Source organism: Tachyglossus aculeatus, chromosome X1, assembly GCF_015852505.1.
Source record: "Tachyglossus aculeatus isolate mTacAcu1 chromosome X1, mTacAcu1.pri, whole genome shotgun sequence".
NCBI classification, from domain to species: domain Eukaryota; kingdom Metazoa; phylum Chordata; class Mammalia; order Monotremata; family Tachyglossidae; genus Tachyglossus; species Tachyglossus aculeatus.
In genome coordinates, this window is record NC_052101.1 from 87,606,282 (window position 1) to 87,630,822 (window position 24,541).

Below are 24,541 nucleotides of genomic sequence, written 5' to 3' on the forward strand. Positions count from 1 at the left end.
TGATGCCAAAGCCCGTGCTCTTTCCACTAAGCCACGCTGCTTCTCTAAACAGGAGACCCTAGACCAAGACCCTAAACAGGTCTGACACAGTTCTTATCCCCCTTTTACAGATGAGGAAACTGAGACCCAGAGAAATAGGAGAGTAGTGTGGCCATTAGAAAGAGGATGGGCCTGGGAGACAGAGGCCCGGGGTTCTAATTCCCACTCTGCCACTTAGCTGTGTGACCTTGCGTGGCTCACTGGAAAGAGCCCGGGCTTTGGAGTTCATGGGTTCAAATCCTGGCTCTGCCAGTTGTCAGCTGTGTGACTTCGGGCAAGTCACTTAGCTTCTCTGTGCCTCAGTTCCCTCATCTGTAAAATGGGGATTAAGACTGTGAGCCCCCTGTGGGACAACCTGATCACCTTGTGACCTCCCCAGCGCCTAGAACAGTGCTTTGCATATAGTAAGCGCTTAATAAATGCCATTAAAAAAAGAATCACCTGAATTTTTCTGTGCCTCAATTCCCTCATTTGTAAAATGGGGATTCAACACCTGTTTTCCCTCCTACATAGACTGTGAGCCCCATGTGGGACCTGATTATCCTGTATCTGCCCCAGCACTTAGTACAGTGCTTGGCATATAGTAAGCACTTATTACTTATTATTATTAATAATAATACTTAATAATAATTACTTAATAATAAGTAATAAGTGCTTACTACTTATCACTTAATCATAATATCATTATTATTATTATTTTTATCTGACCTGATCAAAGTCACACAACAGGCAAATGTCAGAGCTGGGATTATTCACTCAATCATTTATTGAGCGCTTACTGTGTGCAGAGCACTGTACTAAGCGCTTGGATTAGAACCAGGAATTCTGATTTCCAGGCTAGTGCTCTTTCCACTAGGCCATGCAGCTTCCCTTTCTGCCGCAAGTTTCCTTCAGTGGGAACTGGCTTAATATAGTAACTGTGTCATCTTTGAAAAATAACAGATTACATGATCTTTAAGTGCAACCTAATTTGATGTCCAGAGCTGTTTTTGTTTTACTTGTTATAGGCTTCTGAATTCTATCATCAGGCAATTTAAAGGTGTGATTTAAATAGCTGGTTTCACCTTTAATTGTATTGTTAAAACTTTCTTTAACTTCTGAATGAAATGCAAGTTGTAAGTACAGTGAAAGGGTTGGCAGGTAAACCCACAACACTACTTCAGGTCAAGATGAAAAGAAGTTTTTGAAGGCTGAGAAAAATTTCATACCGCCCACATTTTACATAGTGTGTACTCAAAACCAATTCTAAAGACTTGTTAGCATGAAATGTGAAATGAGTTAAGCGCTTAGTACAGTGCTCTGCACACAGTAAGCGCTCAACAAATATGATTGAATGAAAATCCATCTCCACAAGAGAGTACAGCACTACCTTTCAAATCAGGTATCAGAACTAAGAGTGGTCAGAACCAATGGAATGCTCACTTTGGGATAAAAAAATCCACTTCATTTATAAAGTTGAATTGTAAAAACATTAAATCACTAAGTAATCAGCTGGTGGCAGCTTACATTTTAAGCTTGTCCTCTAGACTTTAAACTGGTTGTGGACAAGGAGCGTGTGTTTATTGTTGTACTGTACTCTCCCAGGCGCTTAATACAGTGCTCTGCACAAAGTAAGCGCTGAAAAATATGAATGATTTACTGATTATGTAACACTGGTTGATTCCCACAGCATTAAGTTTCCAAGTAAGATTCTTTAAGATCTGAGTCAGAAACATCACCCATTGGGCATCAAAGCCATCCTGGTCTTAAACCACGTTTGTGCTTAATCACCATTTTCACTCCATTTACTCTCGGAATGCATTAATCACACAAACTAAGAGTATGCTTCTAAATGTTTATTTCAGATAACACATTGACACAATTATTCCATACTTTTAGCTCAGTAAATAATTGTGTTTATGCCAGAACCAAACGCTATTAGAATAGGCTACTACATAGAAAACCGACAAATTACAATAAGGCTCAACTTCAGTTGTAAAAATTGGCTACAAGTTGAAATTACAATTAACAGAAGAATTGGGTATTCAGATCAAGAGGCACACTCCTTAGAATACCTCTTTAACTCCAGAAATGAGTGTTAACTACGTAGTAATAATACCGTACAGAACCGATAGATGGTAATGTTAAAAGTCTACGGGTAATGCTAGCTCTACAAAATTAAACGGGATTGTCATCATTGAACAGAATTTAAACATCTTTAACATTTAATAAAGCTTCATCTTAAGTTAATTTAGAGTTATCTTTTTAAATGGATTTACTAATAAACAATACTTTGGATACATCTCCCAACTTTCTAATGAAATATGCATCTTAACATTTAAATACAACCCTGTAAACATAAGGAAAAACCAAACTGCCATCTGAAGAGATTCCTACAACAGAAGCCATAAAACAATTTTTAAGATACATTCTAACAGCTTTTCCAGCTGTTTCTGAAATTCCAAATTACATTTTCAAAGGAAAACGTGGCTTATTTAAAAAAAAAACCAACCTGTAATACAAAGACGTGACCTTTAGCTTACGTCACTAAAGTATACAATCTGAAACTGAAATGTACTGTCTTCATTCACAGCACAAAATAGAAGCCCATTCAATTGCTTTAATATTTTATAGAAAAGAAAGAATTATTACAGGCTGGATTTCCTGGGTCCTATCCCCCAAATAATCAGCATTTCCTCTGGCGATAAACTGTAGACCTGAGTCAGCTTTAGGTGTTGTCAACATTCTTTAAAAGTACCTACTTTCCCCAATAAGCGATTAACCAACATGCTAGGGGATGAATTAAAATAACCTTACAACAAAATGCAAACGAAGTTCTTCCAAAGCTCTAAATACTGTAGGCTGCAGTAGCTGAATTGGCAACTTCCTAGATGATATTCACGATTCACAATCTGTGGGAAAGGGCCTCATGACGCAGTGAACTGTTGAGAATATTTGCTCCCCACACCCAGAGCCATTCTGGCATGTACTGTGCAAAAATAAACTAAAAATGGAAGGAAGAAGTTACCGTCAATATTAAAAGAGATGGAGCTTTTTACATATACCACTTTAGTTTGGGAAGCACAGCGTATTTTCTACTCACCAAAATGTCAATATATAGTCCAAACCACATCTTGCCTAAAAACAGCTGGCTAACACAGGCAACAAAGACCATAGCAGTTATCGAGGCGGCTACCCCCGAAAACTGCCTGCTGGTCTGTGGCCCTTCGGCACACAATAAGCACCAGGCTGCAGTTACTTTGGCAATATGTGGATTTTCTATGTGAAAAGCAGAGAAGCAGCGTGGATATACCATGGGCTGGGGGTCATCAGGACCTGGGTTCTAATCCTGACTCTGCCACTTGTCTGCTGTGTGACCCCGGGCACCTCACTTGACTTCTCTGCGCCTCAGTCACCTCATCTGTAAAATGCGGGACCTGGACTATGATCAACCTGAGTAACCTGTACCTACCCCAGTGCATAGGACAGTGCCTGGCACATAGTAAGCACTTAAATACCATTAAACAAAAATATTCCATGCACTATGCAACACGCGGCAACCTTGCCCGCCTACCCATTTGTTGCGCCAGCTGGTTCACGACTGGCAAGGAAGAGCTTGGGAACGACGCTGCACAGACCACTAGTCCTTTAAGCAATTCCTTTGCGCAGGTTTGCAGTCCTAAACCTAGTCCGCTATTTCCAATGGGAGATTCCACCACCGAGAGGTCTATCCCAGAATACGACGCAGTGATGTTACTTGAAAATGGAATGCATTTGCTTATAGACCTACAGGCGATTAGGAGCCATTCCAGAACCAGCCCCAACATATTCATTCATCGTACTTATTGACTGAATAAATCAGCACTGTACTAAGCACTTGGAAAGTACAATTCAGCAATAAAGAGAGAATACTGACCAAGAACTATAGGTAATTAAAAATGACACTGTCAATCCCTCTCCTTTTTGTTCCCAGCGTCTTTTCTGCCCAATAATAATAGTAATAATTCAAAATTATGGTATTTAAGCCCTTACTACGTGCCAGGCACTGTACTAAGCACTGCCCATCCACTATCCCCCCTGGTTTTCCCTCCCACTCCAGGCTCAAGCATCTCCTGTGTGGAGAGCGCTCAACTGAGCCTACACATTCATCCTGAATAAGTATTACTACAACAGGGGCGGTGATTTAGCCACATCATTTGAGGGAGTCAGTTTGCCAGATGGAATTAAAAGTTCCTCTCTAGACTTTAACTATGCCTTTAGTCTTTAAGTAGCACTTAGAAAAGTTAAAGAAACCTATGAGTTCGTTTTTATTACCTGAATAGAATGGAACCAGTATCCCGTCGTCCTTTTGGAGATTCCAAGAGTTGAAACTGCATGCTGTGCATAAACTTTAGGTGAAGGCACCAACCACGGGTTGCTATGCAGAAAGCCACTGTACGCGGTCATATTTGTAGCTACATAGAATGGGATTAGACTTTGGACAAAGATTCCTTTGGAAGCATATTCATACTGTAGTGCTCTGCTGAAGTGGTCCAAATAAGCCTATAAAAATATATGCCAAAAAAAAAAACCAAACAACCAAACTTAGGCTTACAACTTCTGCACTGTTATTGTTTAAACAAGAATATTAGCCACATGTTCTTTCTAGCGGGGACACAATCCACACTGTATTTTGCATTACCTTGGACGCTGAGTATGCAGTCATTTGCGGAGTCGGTTTGCAGCAAGAACCAGAAGAGATATTCACAATAGCACCTTTCTTCCTATCTACCATTCCTGGCAATACTATATGGATCATAAAATTAGCTGCGGCGATATTTACATTAATAATATCCCACAGTTTCTCCTCAGGCAATTGGGTAAAATACTGTGGATAGGGGTAAAACACTCCTACGTTATTCACCAGGATTCCAATATCTTTGTCTCTCAGTGCTTCTCTAATGGGTGAGTAAATCTCACGACCGTTGCTGAAGTCGGCAACGATGATATCGGTTTCCACTTTATAGACCTCAGCTATATTTTTGGCAACCTTTTCCAACTTCTCTTTGTTCCGGCTGATTAGGATAATATTAAGACCGTGGCTTGCTAACTCCTCAGCATAAGCTTTTCCAATACCATCCGTGGCACCTACAGTAGGAAAAAGAATGGGAAAGGAGTTGCAACATACACCGTAAGGATCCTCGTTTGTCCTCTAGACGGTGAGCTCACTGTGGGCAGAGAATGTGTCTACCAACTCTGTTACACTGGACCCTCCCAAGTGCTTAATGCAGTGCTCTGCACACAGTAAGTGCTCAATAAAGATGATTGATTAGTTTGGCTTTTAACATTGGTCATTTTTACTTTGAAGTGACATATCCATATGTCAGTTAAATAAATTAAAAAATTCAATAAACTGATCTCTAATAGCACTAGCAGTTAGTTAAAAGCCAAAATGGGAATCCACACTTGACTATACTGCTGTACCAAAACAGACACTTATTGGGTGACTCTAGGAATCAACCTATCAATTCATTCATCTTCATTCATTCAATCGTATTTATTGAGCGCTTACTGTGTGCAGAGCACTGTACTAAGCGCTTGGGAAGTACAAGTTGGCAACATATAGAGACGGTCCCTACTCAACATCGTATTAAGCACTCACTGTGTGCACAGCACTGTTCTAAAGCACTTGGGAGGGTACAATTTTACAGATTTGGTAGACATGTTCCCTGCCAACAAGGAGCTAGTAAATTAATCTCCCTGAGTTTAAAAGCCACCACTTGACGGGGGGGAGGGAGGGGGACGACCAACAACCCACAAAACATATGTATGCTATTTAGTTCACGAAGATGTTGTACTAATAATTTCATAAAGAACTTATGATGATTTGCTTTAAAATCCTTGGATGAAAGGCGGTATATCTTAAAAGGACTAATCTTTGCAGAGCTTACTATCTATTCTCACAGCGTCACTGGCTACAGAGGTGTCTTTCCCCGAGTCTTCCTCTCACTCGTCTTCTCATAGATTCACACTCAAAGTACTCGTGAAAAGACGTAAGCAGTGGCAGATGAGGCACGGGGGAGTGAGCGAGGGAAAGGATAAAAGCAGGTGGTGGGGGAGAAGGGGAAAATTGGGCTTGGGTTGTGTGCTGCAGGCTGGAAGGCATAAAAAGACTGAAGTTTTCTGTTATTTGGGGGATGGGATGGCTGTTGTCACATAGGGGGAATTTTTGTGAAACCAACTTAATTCTACCTTTGAATATCTTCATAAAATATCAGTGCCATACCTGGCTTGAGTGGGTAGGAGGGCTCTTTCCTACCAATGACACATTAAAGAGACACACTGAAGGTGACATTGCCAAACTCCAACAAGTGCATTTAATTTTGTGACTATTAACTATTTTAAGGAATTCAAACAGGGTCCTCTGATAGACTACAGACTGTGAGCCCACTGTTGGGTAGGGACTGTCTCTATATGTTGCCAATTTGTACTTCCCAAGCGCTTAGTACAGTGCTCTGCACATAGTAAGCGCTCAATAAATACGATTGATGATGATGATCTACCGAGAAAGGATCAAACAGTAAAATCAAAGGCTTCCAAAAGTTAATATCACCATTGGCTAAAACAAGAAATACTGAGCGGCAAATGCCATTTGGGTTCCGCAGTACCGTACTGACATTTCAGGTTCTTACCACTTACTACTGCCCATCTTCCATATTGCTTGATGAGATCGGCCCTGCTGACCAGTCTAGGAATGAAATGCAACCTGATCAAGCTGTAAAAATCATGGACAATGGTGATGCTTTTTCTGGCTGTGTACCAAGCTCCAACCAAAGCTAGAGCCTCCAAATAGCAATTGCAAGACCGGGCAATTTCCCTGTACAAGAAGTAGAAACTATCAACGGCAGCCATGGCCAACAGCAACCTAGAAAGCAAAAAAAAAAAATAGGTGTTAAAGAAAGCACATTTCTTAGCAGATTTCATATGTACCGCAGCATGGAAGAACACTTATACCTATCTGAAAAATTACAAACTTTTACCCTTTTGCATTTGTCCAGTAATGGTGCCTTCAGAATATATGAAATCTGTGAGGTCCATTTAAGTGTCCCTAATATGTGGAGACAATAAAACGTTTTCCCCGCAGAGAAGTAGATGATTCAAATGGGTTAGAGGGAATTCAATTTAACAAAAATCCCTGCTCACAAAGTATTTGCAATCTGGCCAGGAAGGCCAGCACAAATAAATATTTAAAAAAATATACATTAGGCACTGTTTCTTCTTTCCTAAATTACCTCAAGACTTTAAAACATAAAAAACGGGGGCTCAACAACTAGCACTGATGCTTTTTTTCTGGCTTCTATGGCACTGGTCTTATTGAGGCATCATCTACAGACCTTTTGCTTCAACTCATCACATCAGGAGTGAAAAGCATGAAGTGGGGCGTCGCAAGTAGGATATTCCCAAGGCACAAAGTCCTCCCTCAGGAGGTCTCAGGTGGGCACCTGATGGTAGCTGCTGTCTCCCTGATAACTTACCTGGTCTCTGGCTCTGCTCTGAGATACTCGGCAGGATGGCAGTGAGGTAAGGAATTAGGTAAGGCGATGCTGATTCCTAGGGCAAGCTTGAAGACATGTGAAAGGTGGCCTTACACATTAGTCCTGACTGCCTGGCTCAACCACCATTGGGTCAGTGCTTAGGGTTAGTAGAAGTAGTTAAGGAGAATCTACTGACTGTGAGGCACTTTACTACGCCCTTGGGAAAGTACAAAGCAATCAGAGGTCATGTTCCCTACCCAAGCAAGTCTACAGTTTGATGTGCCGGGTTTGTGCTGTGCACATTTGGATCCCGAGAGTCACTTTCTCAATGACACTTCTCTTGCAAAGTTACACCCTTGCAAAAATGACCAACTGCGTTCTCAAAGGTGCCTTATTTTGAATGTGAAATACAAGCTCTTTTCGCCTTCAATAGTTATTTATCCCATTTACAGTCCTGAAAAATGCAATCTGGCCTACTTAAATTGAGCTTAATTGCAAAAGCTAATAATCTTTATTTCCTGTTTTAAACTCTCACAGCATCGCTTATAATAATAAATCCTAAACCGCAATGTTCGCTTGCAGAACTCGCACTTCAACGGAGTGAAAAGATCAATGTATTATAAGTGGCATTTCTGAGCCCTTGCTTAGGGCAAAGCGCCGAATTACACGGTAGGGAAATTTCAAAAAAAAAAAAAAGGACACTAGGCACACAAACATATTCAGAGTCATTAAAGCATTTCAGTGTCAATTTCACGTAGCTAGGAATGCTAATTGAGATTGATATCATCACTTCCACATGCAGTCAACTCTCTGATTATGTTCAGGGAGATGAGCAGCAGTGCAGAACATTTTTAAAAGTCAGGAAATATGAGATGAGAGCTGGGCAAATAGTTCCAGACATGGTGTGGGACCTGGCATGGGTCCAAACTGCAGCCAGAGGCTTCAGTGCCAGCCAGGATAACTTGATGTGCTCCTCTCTTGTACACTGTCTTGGGGGTTGCCATTGCTCAGTAGAGTGTGTAGTATTTACCATGTAGTAACAAGGCACACATAGTTTTAATGTTGACTTCAGGCACAAGGAATCAAATTATGGAAAACTGTGAGATCTGTCACACAATCTGTCACAGGAGATGCCAGGGTGATGGGGAAGGTGGCTTGGGGCAGGGGGGAAGCTCAGAGAAAAGGCACAATGGCAGTAGATGAAACTTGCAAACTCCGGCAAGGATAGCGCACTCCAACTCTCCCGTGAAGAACACACTCACAGATGAATGAAGATGCACTAAAACTTGCTTAGCAGGGATTCTCAACCCCCCCTAGATCTCACAATTTTCCACAGTCCGTTTCCTTTCGCTTGGAATCAACACTAAAACTACACGTGCTTGTTACTACCTGACAAATACTACAGACTCTTCTAATCACTGGCCGTCCAATGTGCAAGAGAGGAGCACATCAAGTTATCCTGGCTGGCACTGAAGCCTCTGGCTGCAGTTTGGACCCACACCATTTCGGCCACATCAACCCTAGCTTCTGGGATAACTGTCTCCTCTCTGGTGCATCACCCACTCTGATGTACTGCATCACCATCCAATGGCCCCTGCCATTCCCCTCTGATATCCTCACCTCTGATCAGGCATCAGTGCCCTATGGGGATGGCTTAAGAGGGCAGAATGGATTCCCAGAGGAGAACCTGGAAGTGGCAGCATCACGATCACAGAGCCCACTGGGAAAGGAGCACATGCCCCTCCTTGGCTTTATATAAGGTAACCCTTCCCTGACCCTCTCTCTCCCTACTGGAACAGAGCTAGAAAGAGACCAATAACTTGCCCGGATGACGGACTGACACACTCAGGCTGGCAAGAGCCCAGGAAGGCGTGCAGGCAAGGACGCCCACACCACAGGAGATTCTAGGAAGGAGAAATTGGTGATTCTCACTTTTATACTTAGAAAACGTTTAAAATTGATCATTAGGTTTAGGATCAGAAAGCAGTGAGAAAAACAGAAGGGACAGACGACAGGGTCTCTGGAAGGGCAATCGGGCCTCCATCTAACGGAATCCTCTGAATGAGTCAGCAAGCATGTGGACAGAGGAAAATCAGTGGACATAATACATTTAGATTTGAAAAAGACCCTTTGACAGTTCCACACCAAAGACTTTTTTTCAAAAAACTAAGTAACAGGGATTTGGTGGGACTGTTGTCACCAATAGCCAACTGGCTGAAGATAGGAAACAAAGGGTAGGGCTTAATGGCCACTTAACAGAACAGAGAAGTGGAAATGGTGTAGTCCCCCCAGGGATCAATGCTAAAACTGGTTTGATTGCACATCTTTGTAAATAACATGTAGAAAAGAGTGTGGGGCGAAATCTCCAAGTCTGCAGGAGTCACCAAGCCCGTTGGCAGTGAAATGCCCCACAGATGAGGGTAACCTTCAGGAAGACATCATAAAGCTGAATGTGAGGGATAAAATCATGGCAGATGAGCTTCACCATGAGCATGTGGCAAAGTAAATGCACCTGGTGGAAACAAAAAATCAAACTGCAGTTACACGATGATCATCATCATCATCAATCGTATTTATCGAGCGCTTACTGTGTGCAGAGCACTGTACTAAGCGCTTGGGAAGTACAAGTTGGCACATGATGATGGGCTCTGAGCCACGGTCATGACTCAGGAAAGAGATCTTCAGGGTCACTGTTGACTGCTCCTTGAAATTACTGGTCCAAAGTGGGGCAGCAGCCAAAAAGGCCAGCTGAATACTGGGCATCATCAAATCAGGAAGGGGATGGAAAACCCAACCAAAGTGCAGTTTTGCTGCTCGTTATATAAAACCATGGTATTCCCACATCTCAAACGCTGCAAAGAGTTCTGCTCATTACATCCTAGCAAGGACAAAATAGAGATGAAAGAGATACAGAGAAGGGCAACCAAGATGACCAGGAGAATGCAAGTGTTTCCGTCAGCAGCAGTAGACGCATCAGCACCTACTACTAGGTGCAGAACACAGTACTAGGGGCTTGGGAGCATACACCAAAAGTTCCTGCCCTTGAGCTTACAATCTCATGGGAAAAGTGGGCCACCTTAGATAGTACAAGGGCACAAGGGTACAACTGGTAACAGTGAAAACCCACAAAAATGAAAAGGTGACTAAATAAATCAATATCCACAAAAGCGCTAAGGGTGGCTAAAGGGATGGCCCCATCAGAAAGGCGGTAACTAGTCAAGGAATGCCTCCGAGAGGAGGTTTTTTGGTGGAGGAATATGAAGTTGGCTTGCTTTGGCAAACTGTGGGGATGGGGGAGAAGGATTCCATGCAGGGGGTGTCATGCAATGGGACCGAGGTGAAAAAGACAAGAGGACCTCCATATAAGTTTGAGGACGGTAGTCCAAAAGAAAAAGAAATACTGCACAGAACAGGTGGTAAGCAAATTAAATTTGTTACCACAGAAAGTTGTGCAGGTCAAAAACAGCAGCAAGTTCAAGAGAGGTTTGGATACATTTCTGGACAAGAGGTCCATTTTAATGGATTGGTTACTAGAGGGCAAGTTAGGACTGTGGAGGGAAAACAAATTTAGGGATGATAAATGGTACATACCTACCCATTATGATGGATGTCAAAGAGAGCAACCATCACTTGGTTCCTCCAAGCATCCCGTTGTTCAAAGATGACTTCCCTGATGGTGAAGTTTACCTATGGGTGTATGTGACTGAAGAGGACGATGTGAGACGGCCAGGTTCATTCACACCTTGCACACACCAAGATTGTCTTTCGGTGTGCTGTCGCTTTTGTTGCTTGCAGATCTCGGTGTTGCTTTCTCTTCTACCTCACAGTCCTCTCAAAGATTCTGCTCAAAAAGAGCTTCTGCTGCCTTCTTCATCGCAATGTGCCATACGGGCCTGTTGGCTGAAGTTATCACTCAGCTTCCAGGTGTGAGGCCATACTGACTGAAGCTACAGTTTACTCCACTCTCAGAGTTTCCTCCGCCCCTTCTTGCTTTCAGGTGCACCATTTCAGTTCACTACACAGCAGTCAGTTGTTTTGATATCCTACGGTTATCCATTCTCCTTGCCCGCCCCTCTAGTGGTTTTGAGTTTAGCGTCGCTTCATCGCTATTAGACGTGTTTCATTTCAGGACTGTTCATCCCACTTTATGTTAAGAATGGACATTAAGCAACAATGATGAAACTGTTCAAGGAGTTGGATGGCTATGGTGTTTGTGATGGGTACAGGTTTCATACAGCACTACAGCTCCACAGACCTTCAGTTTGGTCTCAATCTTGCTAATACTTTGACATTACGGTCTGACAATCTCCCACAGGATATGCTGGACTCATTGATACAATATTCTGTTTCCTTATCTATCACTGTATTGTTGGACAGTGGACTACATAGATAACAACAATGTGACAACAATTTGGTCATGGTAGGGTAAAACAGTCTCACCTCCAACAGCGTTTTCTTCAAACTAAAGGACAACCCTACTATTAGTACTATTAGGGTTTCCATGCTGCAGGCTAAGCTACCTTGCATTTCTTCAGATTAATCATCAGGATGATGATTAGAACCAGGATGACTCTGTGAAGGAATTCATAATCATCTGCATGTAATCGTGTCACCCCAAAACCCAAAGCTTGTCATTCATGCCTTAGTTTATTTAAAAAAAAAAAAGGTGGTCTCTCATTTATGGAACTGCACCACTAAGGCAAGTTCACTTCTATGCACTATGGTCAAGGAATCCACATTACACTTTGCACCCTATCCGCGCTGCAGTATGTTCAGATAGACTGTACAACACACACTTCAATTGAGAAAAAAAAACATTTACAAGTACAACCAGTTCTAAAACACAAGGGTTGAGTTCCCAAAACCCCACAATGGAGAAGGCCTGTGTTGTAGTATTCAGTGTCTATCACCATACGTGTATACACGAGTCATTTTTTCCCAAACCCTGACATCCTATGTTTAAACAGGCTACCATTGCTGGGTGAACTTTCCCTAGTTCCCGAGCTGAATTCTAGCCAAAACACAGAATGAAAACCCACAGTTCTGGCTGAAAGGGGTGTACTTCATATTCATTTTTTAAAGTTGTGGGGCACTTCTTTTTCCCTGAAAAATTGCTAACCCACCTCATCTTGGAAATCTGTTCTAGGGACTCATAAGGCTCGCTGGGAAATCTGCCATTATGTGCCTCTAAAATATGATTATCCGCATACAATTTGAATGCCTGTCTCTACGATTTTTAATGATATCCCTGGCCGGTTGTTGAGAGAGTTCCCCGGAAAATCTTGGAAATAGTCTACCACCAGCTTATTACATCCCCAGCATGGATACGCGGAACGCATTGAACAGAACTGGGCCTACTACACAGGTGATGGGAAACTGCTCAGATAGGGGACTTCCACCTCTGCCACGATCACTCATGCTGTCTCGCGATTCAGTCTCCAAATCTTGATGAAATTCTCTGGGCAGCCACATTTACTAAGCTTTTGCCAGAGCCCAGATTTACTAGCGCTTTGGTGAGGTCTATGCAAATTGAATAGAGGTCTTGGTGCTGCTCTCTGTACCTCTGTCTGCTGTGCCACTCTGCCGTCTGAAGCTGCACTGCAAGTCTGGGAATGTGGAGACACTCCGGTTTTTCAGTAGCCGGTCCAGAAGTCCCCTGGTGCGGTTCTTGCCAACAGTGGAAAATAATGGGCTGCCTCGAGAGTTGCCACAGTATAATTTTTCACCTTTCTTCTTAAAGACGGTGATGATCCACAACCAGAGCGATGGTCTCAGGAGAAGACAGAATTGCGACATTTATTAAGTGCCTAGATAACATCATCAGACCCTTATGCCTCTGGCAGATTTGGAAGGCCTGATTCCTGTGACTGTCTGAACGTACCCCCTGACAGCCACTGTTCTGAAAAAGGAAGTCTTTTCTATATGAAGATATATCCGAGACCACTCACTGTAAGTGGGCCATCATCGGGTAGTCTAGTGGTCGGTTTATGTGCTAAACGTGCATTGGTTCTTTAGTTCTTTCTGGGGAACCACAGTTCTTATTGTGTAGGGTCTTGAAATCCATGACATGATGGTCATTTTCTTAGCGTTAAGTCTTGTCTGTGTTCTCACAGTGCAAGTATAAAGCTCTCCAATGGTGATTTACCCTGTTTGGATAGGGTGAGGCAAGCAATTTTTAGGGACACCTTGTCGAGCCTCCTTCCCCATTCAAAGAGAGCAATGCATTCTTAAATTGTGCTGCTTCTTCAGAGAATGACCTGTCCTGCCTACTTGTGAAGGACTTTTGTTGAGGGTAGTGTACGGGACACCCCCCCACCAAGTGGACACGCGTTGGAGTAAGTTTGTCCGAGAGCGGTGATTGGGTTGCACTGACCCATTCACACGTTCTTGCCCGGTCCCTCTGTGACCAACAGCATACACCATGAGGTAGTCGGTTTGAGTAGGCATGCAGTTTCTGTTCACCCACTTCAGTAGCAGACCCTATTATGCGCTCATCCAATTTATAGACCATCGCTGCGTAAGACACTCACATTCGAAGTGCTGGAATCTTCACTGAGTCAGGTGGTTGGAGACAGATAACTGGGATGGACGGACGGACTATTGGTCTGATCCGGCAGTGGCATTTCTTATGCTCTTATACTCTTAAAGATCGTGGGCCCCTAGGTGTCTCTATCTTCTTAAGGGATCTGGAGTGTTTCACACTGTGGCTCACTCTCCAGACAGTCCTTGTAGGTTTCATGTTTCTGGAGGGTGGTAAATATTTCAAGTGCACCTTTAAAAAAAAAAAATCTAGAATTTCAAGAGAAGAAAGCTCGTTAACTTGTCAAACTCCAAATCATGTTGAAAAGATTTAGCACATACAAAAAGGCTAAAGTGCTTTCACAAATGATGAATTAGAGCCAAGAACAGATGCATCCAACCTAGAGTTTGAAAGAGGACTGAATGCCACTGATCACCCTAGCCAACGTGCATATACAGCTAAGCCTCTCCCTCACTTCAGGTTGACTCTGATGTCGCCTCTTCTCTACAGATGTACAGAGAAAAAAGTACTTGACTGTCATTAATGTCCTCTTTAAAAGTACAAAATCCGATCACTGGCAATCGAAATCCCACCCAATTTAAGTCCTGAGGCAAATGAATATCTCGAATAACTGATGGGGAATCAAAAGTCCCTGGTTCCTTCCCAAGTTCTGCCACTAATTCATTTTGTGAACTGTGGGCAAGTTTCTCTGGTATCCCTTTTAGCATTTGGGGGTACAACTATTTGGTATTACCCTCCCTTTGTGCCTAGTAAAGGTAATTGAAGATATAAGTTCATGTTTTTAGGCACCTTGCAGTAAGCACCATGGGGAACCAACAATTGATCATTCTTGAAATTGTGAGGCAGAGATAACAGACAACTTCTCTGGAAGATTATGGACAAAACCACAGGAAGCAGTTCCCTATGCTGTGTCCAGAAAATACAACAGTATCCCTAACAACAAGCTACTGATTCTTCTGTTACATCTCTCAGTTCTGAAAAAGGAACTACAGCTACTAGAGAATACATAAATCTGGAAAAGTTAGGAGGCTATGAACAGAAAAGACTAGAACTTATGAAATGGGAGGGAGAGCAAAGAGAAAAAAGTTCTAGGTTGGATGGCAGTGATGGAGGAGAAGGAAATGAAAAATGAGCAATAAGCGGACAGAAAGAGAGTACACCTAGTACTGCAGGGTAAAAAGAGATGTGCACAGCCAGGTATTTCCCCAAACTCAAGCTAGCACTAAATTACAGAGATTCAAATTGAAATCCATAGTGAAGGGTGACGACAGTACAAAGCAAGAATAGGAATGGGGGCTGCTCTCAGTTTTACCCCCAACTTCCATGGAGGATGTCCAGGATAAAGGGGGCAGGGGAGCCACTCTGAAGTCAGAAGCCTTCCCTAAAGACTTGGGGAAGGTTGCTCCAACGGAGTTTGGTCCTGCCACTGGGGATGGGGAAAAAATAAAAGAGAGAATTCTCTCTCCTGCCTCCCCAGGCCTACAGCTACTTAGGCCTGAAGCTCCTTAGGAAAGGGATCTAATCTGCAGGCTCAGAGGAGGAAAAGCAGAAAGAAGTTGGGGGGGAGGAGGGAACTTAACCCCTGCAAGGACCAAAGAAATGGAGGTTGAAGGGGGCAGGGGAAGGAAGGAGAGAAACTTTAGACACCCGTACCTTGGGTGAACTTGAGGGGGAGAGTTGAAGGGATGGGGTTTTTGGGGTGAGGTTGGACGGAAGAGGGACGTGGGAGGGCAAAAAGGAAAGGGAGGAAAAAAAGGAAAGATGAGGGGAAAGCAGGTGGGGAGGGAAGAGGAAGGGAAGAGGGTACTTACCCTCCACTGCTGCGCCTTCTCTTCCTCCTCTGCCACAGCTTCCATCGCCAGCCACGCGGCACCAACTCCGGTGGCTCCAGGCTGGGAAGTGGCACAAAGGGTGGTGCCGACTGACCCCGCCACAGAGGTCAGAGTCCCAACACCCATCTTGTTACCAGCACTTTCCTCCGGGGAATCTGTCAGTTAGGGATGAGCCAGTTCTGGCCTCACCAGGCTCCAGGGCTGGGGTCGAGAGAGCCTCCGGCTCAACACCAGAGCCCAGAGAGGTTAATGGGAACCACGCAGAAGCTGAGCCAGGGATAAAAAGTGGAGCATACATCCTGGCTCCACTTCTGACTCCTTCCCAGCTCTACGGCACTGAAGGGGCTAGCTAGCTCTGGCTACCCACCCTGCCCAAATAGCTGCGGGGGCAAAGCCATTAGTTTTGCTCCCTTGCCTTCTAGTAAGACAGTCCCTTCAAGCTCTACAATTATGAGTCTTCCAGGCATCTAGGAACAGATACTATAGATATCATCTGGCTCTCAATGCTCACATTGAAAGAACTCTCAGCACAGCAAGAACAAGATCAAGGGACTATTGGCGAGAACAGGGGAAAAAACACCATAAAACTGAAGCAGGACCTCATAGATGAGGGCAGGGAATGGAAAGGAGAGAGAAAGGGTCAGAGGGGTTAATGATAATTGTGGTACTTGTTAACCACTATATATATATATATATATATATATATATATATATATATATATATCTCAATATGCCAAGCCCTGTACAAAGTGCAGGGGTTGATACAATAAAAGCAGATTGGACACAGTCCCTGTCCCACATGAGGCTCACAATCTTAAAAGGGAGGGAGAGGGAACAGGTATTGACTCCCTATTCTACAGATGAGGAAACTGAGGGGCAGAAATTTAGTGACTTGCCCAAGGTCACACAGCAGGCAAGTGGCAGAGCCGGGGTTAGATCCCGGGACCTCTGACTTCCACACCCGGTCTCTTTCCACTAGCCTTCTCTGCTTCTCACACTGCTTTCAAACAAAATTAGCACTGTGTCCTGAATAATGGGGTTAAAGCATTTTTTCAGAAAATCAAGGAGTGTTCACCCCGGGCATAAATAACGGCACATTAGGATTCAATCAGCAGATTTAGCTCTTATTTATAATATCTATTTGCTTTTTGTATATGTGTATATGGATAACAGGCAGGGGGAAAGCTTATGGTAAAAGGGAGGAAGGGTGAAGGGTATGAAAGGGTTTGATCAGTACCTAAAAGAATGAAAATCTGGTTTTAGGAGGCCTAGATGTTGGGCTCAGCTACTCAGACACCCTGAAAAAGTAGTTGTGTGGAAATTTGATAATTGGGATAAAGCAACAACTTTGGGTACCTTTTTCCAAGAATGCAAAACAGTTCATATTTACCATTTATCCTTCCAGGTTTCAAGGAATACATTCCAAAATCCTCATTTTAAACACCTGGAATCTGAGACCATGGGGCGGTTAAATGAGTTGCCTCAAGTCACCTTGCTAGTCAAGGTCAGTGTCCAGACTAAATTTCAAGACCACCTTATTCCCAGCCAAATGCACTTTACGTTCCCTTCCAGTAGCATACAACAAACACTTCTGATTGCAACTCAAATACACTGAGCTTAGATTGCTACTTTCGCCAGAGACAGTGAATCTGAGGATGCAAATCAGAGGGAAAAACATTACACTCTCGCGTACCCAAAGCCAAACTGAGTCAGTGGACCCAAAGATGAAATGAGAACACACAGATGAACCTGTCATATCTACTGTTTAGCACACCAGGATAAGCTGACGGCTCCATGAAACAAAATCTCAACACCTTGCTGCTATTAAAATACCACATAATGGGCCTGACGGTTATCATCCTGACCTTCTTCAAGTCAGCTTGAGGCCAACCCTCAAGGCACCCTTGCACTACAACTCTGAAAGCCTTAGTTGGTTCTGGAGCCATGCTGGTAGCACGGCTATAAAGGTCCAGGAGACCTTCCTTGGTCTAAAGCTACTTAGGAAGTCCAGGCTCAGTTCCCGACTGGCTTCAATGGCTAAGGGGACCCCCTAGGTGCCCAGAATGAAATACGGCCTAGGGGGGACCCCAAGGTGCCCAGAATGAAGCTCTTCAAATGGCCTCAGAACCAATCATTTCAGTTTGGGACCGGGCCAGAATTTCTGAAGCAGCCTCCACCGGGACCCAACCCGAGTTTTGGTTTCACACTTCTGAAGTTGTCCGGGAAGAGCTTCAAACTCTAGGGCTATTGGGTGATGAAGTCTGAACATCTGGTGTGTACCAGGCAGTGGAACACTCCTTTAGCCCAGAAGTTGACCAGTATATGCCGCAACGGCATAAATTGGGACCTTCCAGCTCCTACTGGAGTTCCAACACCTCAGGCACATTTTTTGAAATTCTTTAAAACTAGATGCAAAAGCAGAAACAAGAGAGCAACCATTTACTAAATATACATTCAGGTAACAAGGGCATGTTACTTTTGGCATTACTCTTCACCTCTCCTCCTTGAGGTGTGACTCAACTACTAGATATGCTATATATGTCAACTGCCCTAACTGGACCTGGGAGCTTGAAAGTATAATTGGACATAATGCAATTCTTCATCCCCGACACTAAACTACTACCTATTTTAATAGATCGTGTCAGAGGGCCCTGGAAGTAGAGAAGCAGAATTCCACCAGATTCCTTCTCTGCTCTCCCAAGGGAGATCCTAATTTAGGGTTCCGAACCCAGGGGGTTCAAACCAGTCCCATGTCTTTCTTGGTCTAAAGACTTACAGGAGATTGGAGCAGCTCTAGGACGTCACGGGGAGGTTTAGATCTACTACCCGCTCCAGCCCAGAAATGCCCTGTAGAAGTGACCCAAACACCCTAGGAAGGTCCCAGAACTACCCCAGTCCTGAACACCTAGAATGGACCACAACTGATCTAGAGCCCAGGCCAGGGTCCCAGTCTAAACCCATGCAGTTAATCAATCAATCAATCAATCGTATTTATTGAGCACTTACTGTGTGCAGAGCACTGTACTAAGCAATTGGGAAGTACAAGTTGGCAACATATAGAGACGGTCCCTACCCAACAGTGGGCTCACAGTCTAGAAGGGGGAGACAGAGAACAAAACCAAACATATTAACAAAATGAAATAAATAGAATAGATATGTACAAGTAAAATAAATAGAGTAATAAATACGAACAAAAATATGTACATATATACAGGTGCTGTGGGGAAGGGAAGGAGGTAAGGCGGGGGGAATGGAGAGAGGGAGGAGGGGGAGAGAAGGAGGGGGCTCAGTCTGGGAAGGCCTCCTGGAGGAGGTGAGCTCTCAGTAGGGCCTCGAAGGGAGGAAGAGAGCTAGCTTGGCGAATGTGGGGAGGGAGGGCATTCCAGGCCAGGGGGATAACGTGGGCCGGGGGTCGACGGCGGGACAGGCGAGAACGGGCACGGTGAGGAGATCAGTAGCAGAGGAGCAGAGGGTGCGGGCTGGGCCGCAGAAGGAGAGAAGGGAGGTGAGGTAGGAGGGGGCGAGGTGATGGACAGCCTTGAAGCCGAGGGTGAAGAGTTTCTGCCTGATGCGTAGGTTGATTGGTAGCCACTGGAGATTTCTGAGGAGGGGAGTAACATGCCCAGAGTGTATCTGGACAAAGACAGTTCTACAGAACTGGTTCTGCAGTTCATGCAGAACCAGACTGGCCTCTAGATTGCTGGGAGCCAAGCAATAAGCCAAATGAAAAGCATTCACATCTCTGCTTCTGGCTACCAGTCATGCTCTGAGTAGATTAAGTGGCTTTTGAGCACACTCCAAGATAGTGGCTGAAATGCTGTTTATTCTGTAAAATACACAATAATTTATAGTGTCCCTTGTATCCCAAGCAATAAATTACTTATCTAAAAAGATACATGATCTAAACAGGGATGAAAGTTAAGAAAAACTCTAACCGGAATGCTGGAGGTCTCTCCCTTCTTGCCCACCCCGCCCCTTTCTGCCTCCATAATCCCCATTGCCCCAGAACATCCATTCAGGGACTTTTTCTCCCCCATCGTCCCCTTCTCCATCCCCCCTGTCTTACCTCCTTCCCTTCCCCACAGCACCTGTATATATGTATATATGTCTGTACATATTTATTACTCTATTTATTTTACTTGTACATATCTATTCTATTTATTTTATTTTGTTAATATGTTTGGTTTTGTTCTCTGTCTCCCCCTTCTAGACCGTGAGCCCACTGTTGGTTAGGGACTGTCTCTATATGTTGCCAACTTGTACTTCCCAAGTGCTTAGTACAGTGCTCTGCACACAGTAAGCGCTCAATAAATACGATTGATTGATTGATTGATTTTTCTTATACCAGTGCTGAGATCAGGCCAGTTCCAGCTTACTTCCAGCACTGGGCCTAAAATAAGGGGAAATACATGGCTTGCCCATGGCTAACTCAAGCTTACCAAAAGGCTTAAATACAACCAGTGGTCAAAAACAAACAAAAAAACTCCAACTCCCCCAATTTAAAAAAATCTCTATTCAAATCTACTGTCATGGTACTGACAAGTAATACCCTGAAAATGTATATTTCTAGTGATATGGCCTGCATTTCCTACCTTTAATAAAAGTTTTCTTACCCGCTCCCTGATTTTTTATAAACACTAGTTTTTTAGACCCTAATTTGCACAGCTGAACTAGATATAATGTACTCAACATCTGTAAATGTCAAACACCTTTGGGTAGAATGAGCTATAGTAAAGGAAAATAGCTTTTGATATATTGCCTGGCAATGTTTAATGCGAAGACCATTAAGGCTTCTAAAATCCCACCTCGACAGGAATCTTGCCCTAAATTTCATCCTCCCTATCACCTCGGCATTCTCCCCTGCTAGACTGTAAACTCCATGAGGGCCAAGACCATTTTTTTAACGCTCCCTCTAGACTGTAAACTCGTGGGCAGGGACATGTCTACCAACTGTGTTGTACTGTACTCTCCCAAGCGCTTAGTGCAGTGTTTTCCACATGGTAGGTGCTTAATAAAAACGACCGATTGACCAAAATCATCTTCAGTCGCTTACCATTTTGTGAACAAATGCTTTCCGGCCACAACATTTACCATTATGGAAACAGTCCATTGTATTCATCGGAAAAAATGAGACCATTTTTAAAAGTCATCCAACGACAAAATAGAGCACATAAGCAAAAGCAAGCAACCTTTAATGAGGGTCTCGAGCCAAATCCAATAGTCTGTAAAGACTAATGGAAAGAGTTCCCAAGACTGACCGACATTGGCTAACTTTTGTCCTAAAGCAAGTCACGACTCTCCACTTGCCAAACTTACCCATTCTTCAACTTCCAGATCTGGAAATTGAAGGCCATAACTTCCACTTCCGACCTGGGGCTCCCCAGACTGAGCCCCCTCCTTCTTCTCCCCCTCCTCCCCCTCTCCACCCCACCTTACCTCCTTCCCTTCCCCACAGCACCTGGGGAAGGTGCATATATATGTCTATATGTTTGTACATATTTAATATATGTATATATGTTTGTACGTATTTATTACTCTATTTATTTATTTATTTTACTTGTACATATCTATTCTATTTATTTTATTTTGTTAATATGTTTGGTTTTGTTCTCTGTCTCCCCCTTCTAGACTGTGAGCCCACTGTTGGGTAGGGATCATCTCTGTATGTTGTCAACTTGTACTTCCCAACCACTTAGTACAGTGCTCTGCACACAGTAAGCGCTCAATAAATACGATTGATTGATTGACCTCTCGAGAATACAGGGAAGGCACTGAGCTATTAAAGCTGTGCAAAGACTGATTATTATCGCTATTCATTCATCCAGTCGTATTTATTGAGCGCTTACTGTGTGCAGAGCACTGTACTAAGCGCTTGGGAAGTACAAGATGGCAACATATAGAGACGGCCCCTACCCAACAACGGGTTCACAGTCCAGAAGGGGCTTTCGATCATTTAACCCGCCAGGAAGCCCGTCCTATTGGGAGCAATTAACAAAATTCACTAACCCTGGTTATTAGCCCCATTTTGCACACCCCCTTCCCATCACACCTATCTGGGGGTAAGGGGGGTGTTGCTGTTTGATGGGTTTGGGGTTTGTTGGGGGGTTTTTTAACAATTTTACGACCGGGGCAAAGAAGGTTGGAGAAACAGGAGGCTCATCACCTCATCATCTGAGGGATCACTAGATATTCGGCGATTAGAGAAGGGTAGGGAGATGCAGAAAGGGGGGATAATGGTTGCAAAACAGCACAAATCACATAGACCTGGCTCTCAGAGAAGTCGACAGGATGGAGGCGGGGAAGATGGGCTCCGAGGGAAGGGGACCCCAGGAGTCGGATTCCGAGAGAAAGTTATGGTGGGGGGCGGCGGGAATAATAATAATGGCATTTATTAAGCGCTTACTATGTGCAAAGCACTGATCTAAGCCCTGGGGAGGTTACAAGGGGATCAGGCTGTCCCACGGGGGGCTCCCAGTCTTAATCCCCATTTTTACAGATGAGGTAACTGAGGCCCAGAGAAGTCAAGAGACTTGCCCAAGGTCACACAGCCGGCAGGTGGCGAAGCCGGGATTTGAACCCATGACCTCTGACTCCAAAGCCCGGGCTCTTTCCACTGAGCCACGCTGCTTCTCAGGGAATAATAATAATAATAATGATGGCATTTGTTAAGCGCTTACTATGTGCAAAGCACTGTTCTAAGCGCTGGGGGGGGATACAGTGTGATCAAGTTGTCCCACGTGGGGCTCACAGTCCTAATCCCCATTTTTACAGATGAGGGAACTGAGGCTCAGAGAAGTTAAGTGACTTGTACAAGGTCACACAGCAGACTTGTGGTGGAGGTGGCATTCGAACCCATGACCTCTGACTCCAAAGCCCGGGCTCTTCCCACTGAGCGACGAGGGGGCGCGGCCTAAACTGAGGGCGTGGTAATAATAATAATGGCATTTATTAAGTGCTTACTATGTACAAAGCACTGTTCTAAGCACGGGGGGGGGGGGTACAGGGTGATCAAGTTGTCCAACAGGGGGCTCACAATCTTAATCCCCGTTTTACAGATGAGGGAACTGAGGCCCAGAGAAGTGAAGTGACTTGCCCAAAGTCCCCCAGCTGATAAGTGGCGGGGCCGGGATTCGAACCCACGACCTCTGACTCCAAAGCCCGGGCTTTTCCCACTGAGCCACGCTGCTTCACAGGGGAGGCCCTGAGGGGGCGCGGCCTAAACCGAGGGCGCGGTAATAATATTAATAATAATGGCATTTATTAAGCGCTCACTATGTGCAAAGCACTGTTCTAAGCGCTGGGGGGATACAGGGTGATCAAGTTGGCCCACGGGGGGCTCACAGTCTTAATCCCCCATTTTCCAGATGAGGGAACTGAGGCCCAGAGAAGTGAAGTGACTTGCCCGCAGTCCCCCAGTTGACAAGTGGCGGGGCCGGGATTCGAACCCACGACTTCTGACTCCAAAGCCCGGGCTTTCCCCACTGAGCCACGCTGCTTCTCAGGGGAGGCCCTGAGGGATAATAATAATGATAATGGCATTTATTAAGCGCTTACTATGTGCAAAGCACTGTTCTAAGCGCTGGGGGGGTACAGGGTGATCAAGTTGGCCCACGGGGGGCTCACGGTCTTAATCCCCCATTTTCCAGATGAGGGAACTGAGGCCCAGAGAAGTGAAGTGACTTGCCCGCAGTCCCCCAGCTGATAAGTGGCAGGGCCGGGATTCGAACCCACGACCTCTGACTCCAAAGCCCGGGCTCTTTCCACTGAGCCACGCTGCTTCTCAGGGAAGGCCCTGAGGGGGCGCGGCCTAAACTGAGGGCGCGGTGATAATAATAATAATGGCATTTATTAAGTGCTTACTATGCGCAAAGCACTGTTCTAAGCGCTGGGGGGGGGTACAGGGTGATCAAGTTGGCCCACGGGGGGCTCACAATCTTAATCCCCCATTTTCCAGATGAGGGAACTGAGGCCCAGAGAAGTGAAGTGACTTGCCCACAGTCCCCCAGCTGATAAGTGGCGGGGTCGGGATTCGAACCCACGACCTCTGACTCCAAAGCCCGGGCTCTTTCCACTGAGCCACGCTGCTTCTCAGGGGAGGCCCTGAGGGGTAATAATAATAATGGCATTTATTAAGCGCTTACTATGCGCAAAGCACTGTTCTAAGCGCTGGGGGGATACAGGGTGATCAAGTTGTCCCACGGGGGGCTCACGGTCTTAATCCCCCATTTTCCAGATGAGGGAACTGAGGCCCAGAGAAGTGAAGTGACTTGCCCGCAGTCCCCCAGCTGACAAGTGGCGGGGGCGGGATTCGAACCCACGACCTCTGACTCCAAAGCCCGGGCTTTTCCCACGGAGCCACCCTGCTTCTCTGTGGGAGAAGGGGCGGGCTCCTGGTGGCCGGAGGCGATGGACGAGAACCACCGAAGGCCGGGGACGGGAGGGGAGCCATACCTGCAGAAAACGGCAGGCCCGGGGCCGGTCCGGTCCGGTTGGGGCCGGTCCGGTCGCGCGCCGGCGGCTGCTGCGTTTGCCGACGCCGCCCCACGTGACCGCGCGCTCGCGCTGGGCGGAGCCGTTGAGGGGCGGGGCCGTTGACGGGCTGAAGCGTCCTGGGGCGCGCGGCGCCGCCGTTGCCA

The 24,541-nt window shown here is 45.0% G+C and overlaps 1 protein-coding gene across 7 annotated transcripts; it reads right to left on the reverse strand.

Moving 5' to 3' along the window:
• Window positions 1-1,859: 1,859 nt before the first annotated feature.
• Window positions 1,860-24,430, reverse strand: HSDL1 (hydroxysteroid dehydrogenase like 1). 7 transcript variants are annotated; one of them, XM_038772039.1, is made up of 7 exons: window positions 24,357-24,386; window positions 15,885-15,965; window positions 11,128-14,321; window positions 6,690-6,922; window positions 4,700-5,145; window positions 4,333-4,560; window positions 1,860-3,022 (listed from the first exon to the last, which is right to left on the reverse strand). In XM_038772039.1, exons 3-7 carry the CDS (start codon window positions 11,157-11,159, stop codon window positions 2,924-2,926), a joined length of 1,038 nt encoding a protein of 345 aa, XP_038627967.1. In that variant the 5' UTR covers window positions 11,160-14,321; window positions 15,885-15,965; window positions 24,357-24,386; the 3' UTR covers window positions 1,860-2,923. The 7 variants fall into 7 exon arrangements, with proteins under 7 accessions (XP_038627967.1, XP_038627969.1, XP_038627968.1 ...); XM_038772041.1 differs by lacking the exon at window positions 24,357-24,386 and having other exon boundaries at window positions 11,128-13,262; window positions 14,063-14,321; window positions 15,885-16,388; XM_038772040.1 differs by lacking the exon at window positions 24,357-24,386 and having other exon boundaries at window positions 11,128-13,302; window positions 14,063-14,321; window positions 15,885-16,388.
• Window positions 24,431-24,541: the final 111 nt, after the last annotated feature.

Coding starts and splice junctions, on each gene's coding strand:
- HSDL1 (XM_038772039.1), bottom strand. CDS start 11,159: ATGGTTGCTCTCTTTGACATCCATCATAATGG. Junction 6,923..11,127: donor TTTGACATCCATCATAATGG/GTAGGTATGTAC, acceptor TTTGCTTTCTAG/GTTGCTGTTGGCCATGGCTG. Junction 5,146..6,689: donor AAGATGGGCAGTAGTAAGTG/GTAAGAACCTGA, acceptor TTCCTACTGTAG/GTGCCACGGATGGTATTGGA.